This window comes from Mastomys coucha, chromosome X, assembly GCF_008632895.1.
Source record: "Mastomys coucha isolate ucsf_1 chromosome X, UCSF_Mcou_1, whole genome shotgun sequence".
NCBI lineage: Eukaryota > Metazoa > Chordata > Mammalia > Rodentia > Muridae > Mastomys > Mastomys coucha.
Window position 1 is genome coordinate 73,154,089 of NC_045030.1, and position 5,859 is coordinate 73,159,947.

The 5,859-nt window shown below is 47.9% G+C and overlaps 1 protein-coding gene across 4 annotated transcripts in view; it reads left to right on the top strand.

The window, feature by feature from the left end:
• The window catches only part of Mamld1 (mastermind like domain containing 1), a 121,592-nt gene extending 116,106 nt beyond the window's left edge, over positions 1 to 5,486 (top strand). For 3 of the 4 annotated variants that reach the window (XM_031363425.1, XM_031363416.1, XM_031363431.1), the window contains 2 exons: positions 1,972 to 2,056; positions 4,135 to 4,256. In XM_031363425.1, the coding sequence (XP_031219285.1) occupies positions 1,972 to 2,012 (41 nt within the window). In that variant the 3' untranslated portion in view covers positions 2,013 to 2,056; positions 4,135 to 4,256. Of the gene's footprint in view, positions 1 to 1,971; positions 2,057 to 4,134 lie in introns of all 4 variants that reach the window. The other variant, XM_031363441.1, reaches the window with a different exon arrangement.
• Positions 5,487 to 5,859: the final 373 nt, after the last annotated feature.

Sequence of the window (5,859 nt, forward strand, 5' to 3'; positions counted from 1 at the left end):
CTGCCACTCTGTATTTTTCTGCCCTACCCTGATTTCTGTTGGGTCACACTCTTAGCCCCCATCTGCCCCTGCCCTTAGCCCCAGACAACACTGATACTTGAAGACGAATGAAGCAGACAGGGATGGTATCCAGATGGGCATAGGCATCAGTGGCCTTACAGGCAGGAGTGAGTGGAACCCTGAGTCCACAGTCAAAGAGGCATTGTACTTGCTAGCCAGATTACTGTGGGCTGTCACTTAATCTCTTTTGAACCTCACATGTTGCATCAGTAACCTGGGGACCTGATATCCCTAGGATGAAAAACAGAACTGAAAGAGCCATCTTTAGAAATGGTCACCCACCCAGAAACTCTTCAGCCAGATTCAGATGGACTGGCCTGGGCTTGTCACACGTGACCCCTGCCTCTGAGTTATGGCCTCATGACAGGAAACAGTGGGTGTGAAGTGCTCCGGACAGTAAGACAGATCCACCCCACCCAACTCCCTCTAGACCCAACACTTTAGTAGGAAGAAAGTAGCTCTGCTGGTGAACTGAGATGGAGCCTCCCTCCCTGCAGCACATCTCAAATGCCCCAGTCCTAGAGGAGGCAAGAGCTCCACAGGAAGCTGCCTAAGGGCACAGTAGAAAAGCAAAGCCCTGTCTGGGGAAATTGCTTACGCTGTAGTCAGTCTCCTCTGTGCCATGTGTTTGTCCTCTCTGCCTTGGCAGGGAATAAGGCCAGGAGCTGCTGCCAGGCTGTGAGCTGGGCACACTCCCAAGCACTGGCCTTCCGCCCCACCCACTGCCACACCAGCCCTTCTCAGTGCAGAGAAGGGCTTCTGGGAGCATTTTGGAGGAGAAACTGGCCCTACCCAGGTATCCTATATCCTAAGATCCAATCTGGCACCTGGGGTCACCAGGCCAGCAGGTGACCTAAGGGTGTGTGCTTCCTGTCAGCTGCCTTTGATGGCCGGCATATTTGCAACAGACTATTTGAGAAGGGGAGAGAGATGGAGGTGGTAGCAGGTGGTAAAAGAGGGCAAGTCCTGACCTGTCATAGTCAGGCCCTGCCAACATGAGGGGCTCAGAGCAAGCTGTGGCCGCTATGTCTGGCCTTCAGGCATCATTGGTAGCCTGGCTATATTTTTTGCCCATAATCCCATGGTTTGAAATCTCCAGATTCCAAACTGAGTGTGGGGCCTTAGACCCTGAGGTAGGGCCCTATCCCCTGAACACCTAGTGTGCTTGGAGATAAAGGCAGGAAGTTCCTCCCACTCACTACCCTGAATCAGGTCAGGAGGAAGGAAAATGGCCAGGGAGTGTATGGTGTGTCCCATGGTGTACCAGAATGGTGTGTCCATCTGACCATGTGACTATCCAGGAACATCTGCACCAAGATTCAGTAAAGCCCAGAATGTGCTCTACTCCAGCCCTAGCACCCCAGCTTACCAGCCATCACTTGACTGTGTAATTTGAAGTCTTTATCCCTAACCCCCATTGCTTACCCTCCTCTGGATATAGCTGCTTTATCTGAAACTCCCAGAGTGACATGCCCAGATACCTGTTAGTACTATGGGTATAGTTTGGCCAAATCAGAGAAGTATAAGACTGTCACCTCCCTCCTTCTACATAATTTGCTTCTAATAATGCAGCCTAATGTTACATTTGCTCTTTTGGCAACCACATCTCACTGATGACCCATCCTGAGCAGACTGACATCCAGAATGCCTATTTGTCTGTATACTCTTGCTATTACACTTTCCTGTCCCATCCTATGCAGCTGCAGGTGGTTTCCTTAACCCACATGCACACTCTTTGGTGTCTATTTGGGGGTCTTGCAGGGAGGGTGGGGCATGCATGTGAGTGTGTATTGATGTGTCCACTCATGCTTTTGCTGCACCAAAGTCATGTCCTAGGTCCCTACACAGCAATCCAAGGCTGGTGTTTCTTGGTATTTGTAATCTAATATAGCCTTTCCATCTTCTGTTTAGCAAGAGAAGCAGAGATCAGGTCCTATGGCAATGACCCCTAAACAGCAGAATGTGTGTATCGCCCAGCAGATGACTCAATTTCAAGGTAAGCAGAAAAGATCAGTGTTTCCAACAGAGCCAGTGAGGTGGAGCATTGGTTCACTTCTGCCTACAATTCTGCATGTGGTGTTAGAGGGTCAGGGAGAAATCTGAAAGTCATGTGACTGGTGCCCAAGATAGGCTTCTAAGAATAATTCACCTGCATCTAAGAACACAATCCATCCCAATGGGAGGCCTGCTCATATGGTTCCAGTATCACTTTAATTGAACAGAGTGATTAAATGAAGTCCAATCCCTTAAGGCCCCTGTTCTGCTGTTGTTGTTGTTGCTCATTGTTATCTGGAGATAGAGTCTCACTCTGTAGCCCAGGCTGCTCTTAAATTCCAGCTGTCATTGTGCCTCAGCCTCCTAGTCTGTTTGGCTTACAAAAGTCCATCACCATCACCCCACCTTCATTGAGAAACAGGCCCCTTTGGACCTTGCCCTGCCCCTCCCCTCCAACATACATGTTCCAATTTATTTCTAATGGATTTCATGGCCATTATCTCTGGAAGGTATGGGGTTTGAGATACTCTGCCTTACATATTGGTTGTGTGGGGGCAGAGTTACTCCCACAGCCTCCACAGATAACTAAGGATTCTTATCCTATATCACAGCTATCAATGTCATTGATATTTGTTGGCAGTAGTCAGAAAAACCTAGCTCCTGCCTGCTTCATGGAGCTCACAGATGCACCAAGGCAACCTGAGTTAAACAACTCTCCAAACCAGTGCAATGATATGTAAGCCATAGGTCCTAGAGAAGCTATGTTCAGCACTTGCTGGCTGGCCCTCTCACTGGCGGGCCACACCTTTATTTCAACCCCTTGTTACTCCCTCAAAGTATTCCTCAATTCTTGAGCAAAATACCTTTGTTTGACCTGTAGCAGCCAGATCTGTGCCCTACCCCACCCCCACCCCCACCACCTGAGGTATGTGTGAGTCAGCAGTTCAGGGAACTAACCCTCAGAGCTGGGACTATAACCTAGGTAAAACACTTGCTCCATGTTACAGAAAAATCCTAGGCATGACTATAAGTAAAGGGAGAAAATCTATTCATAGTACCAAGCACAGGTTATAGAGGATGCCAGGATGGACACTCCCTCATTGACCTTGAGCAAAGTCCACCACCAGCACCACCCTCAGTTCCCACTCCACAGAAGTCACTGTGGGCTGCCACGATGATGAAGAGAAATGGATCTCCACCCTAAAGTACTGAGGCTCTCACCTTTCATCTGCTCCTGTTTCTCTACCATAGACAGCCCAGGTCATGAAACTTCCAAGTTTTCCCTCTTTAAAAAGGACCTCCACTGTATTTCAGATCGGAACTATGTGAGCCTCTAGTTTGAATACTGACACTGCCTAGGCTGTGGGACTTTGGAGGGAACAGAATTCTGTCCTCACTCCTGTGTGTTATATTTATCAGAGGGAAAAACTAAAGCAAACTCTGCCCTCTGTTGTTGAAGAGACTGAGCTTTCTTCCACAGGCCTTCCCTCACTTCTGCCTGCCTTCTACAAAATAGGAACTGTCTGTTGAGGGATGGAGAGTGTCAGAATATTAGAGTAAATGTAGTCATAGCACCTGCCCTCACAGAGCCTCTAATATACATGAAGAGGCAGTCAATTCAGTTGGCATTTCAAGTCCAGCATTACTTGCTCTTTGTAGAGCAGTGGTTCTCAACCTCTGGGTTAAGACTCTTTTCTGGGGTTGATCATTCCTTTCACAGGGCTTGCATGTCAGCTATTCTGCAATCAGATATTTACATTATGATTCTTAACAGTAGCAACATTACAGTTATGAAATAACAATGAAAATAATTTTGTGGTTGAGGCTCACCACATGAGGAACTGTATTGAAGGGCCACAGCATAAGGAAGGTTCAGAACCACTGTTGTAGAGGATGTTGTGAGTGCACAAGACCTTCATTCAAGGCTACAAGCAAAGGAATAAGGCAAGTTGGGAGGGACAGTGAGAGATAGTCAAGGGTATGAGTGGAGACAACATTGGGCCTTCAGCTCCTGCCCAGTGACCCTAGCCTAAATAGAGGACACCTTTGGAACTAATCCCTGTGTCTCTTTCCATGCAGCAGTACAAGAACAAGTCATCTCCAGGTGTAGCCAGACCAAGACAAGATTCCCATCCAACCAGCAAAAGATGCCACCCCAAACTGAGCTCCTTCAGGACAATCGGATTCCAAGAATATTACCACCCACAAGTCACATGGGTATTTTGTCATCAACTCTGAAGAAGCAACAAATCAACACCGGCCTTCCATTTCCCATCTCCTCAGGCTTGGGTCAGGATCCCCTGAAAAGTCTTGGCTCAGTCTGTCCCAAAGCCAAGGCCATTCCCTTAGAAGTGCCCCTGCCCAAGCTCTGTATCAGTCTCCTAAGCAGCCAATCCTTGACTCCCTACCAACTCAGCCTCCCCAGTGTGCCAGTGATGTCTTCAGTGTTCAGTAATGCTGTCTGGACAGTGGCAGATGCAGCTGTAGCCACGCCAGTTTCAAAGAAATCACCCCTGAGCCAAGTAGATAATAGAATTCTGCCGCATTTTTATAGCAACTCCATCATCTTTGCCAAGGCACCCATAAGTATACCCCTAACTTCTCTAGTATCTCCATCTCAGAAGGTTGTGGTCCAGGCCAATCAGATGGCCCCAGGAGCCAGGCCTGGCCAGAAGGTGTGTGCTGCTCTGGCCAGCTCCACATTCAGCCTATTGGGCAATCAGAGCCTTGTGCAGAGCCCAGCACAGGGGCCTGTGCCTGTGTTGAGCACCAAGTCCCTCCAACAGAGCATAGCCAGCTGCTCTCCCATGAGTCCTGTTCAGGGGCTAGAGCCTCCAAGCTATGCAGCTGCTACTGCTGCCACAAGCCAGTCCCTAGGTATATTGATTAGAACAGGCACACCCCCTGAGACACAGGACAATGTCCTGCCTCAGGCCCAGTCCCCAGTAGATGGTCTGATTTCACCATCATCTGCAGGCAGTGAGGTGGATTTCATGGAAGAGCTTTTGGAAGGCTGCAGTATGGCCCCAGATAAAGACTGGATGTGCGACTTGAGGCTGATAGATAACATTTTGGAGCAGCATGCTGCTGTCCAAAATGCTACAGTCCAGAATGCTGACCAAGTCACCCAGGGTGCTGAGGAGCTATAAATCAAAGTAGAGTGCTCCAGAAAAGCCCCATGCTGTCACTCAAAGGAGTGGCCTGAATCTGCAGCCAGCTTGAAACTGGCCCCAGACACCCATACTAGGGTCCTAGTCTGAATCCTGTCAGCCCTGCCTGTCCCTCTATCTACCTGATAAGTAAGAAGCTGGTGATTTTTCAAGCTACTTGTACATATTTGAAAATTTTGTAAATGGTTTTCCTAATCATAAATGACAGAAGTATTTATACTTGGTTTTGTGGCTTTGTAAATAAAGTGGCAGCTTTGGTTTCAATAGAGTTGTGTTTATTATATATTGTTCCAAATATGCAGACTGTGTTGTTCGCTCCAGTGATAACTTTGTTAAACCAGGTGGCTGAGTCACTGAAGTTTTCATGCCATGAGAAATATGGATGTGACCAAGGGGTGTTGTGCAAACTGACAAATGCCAAATAGAAAGCCACTTGGTCATTAATTTCCACTCCATTACAAACTGTACTACCCAGTGTGACTCTTAATCTTTCGCAAGCTTTTAAATCTCAGCTAGTTCTTTCCTAATGAACATTTACAGCAAAAGTCACGGTATGGTTAAGTGTCCCACAGAGACACTCATGGGAGGCCAAGAGCGTCCTTTAGGTTTGGTTAAGAGAGGTGCAGAAATAGCC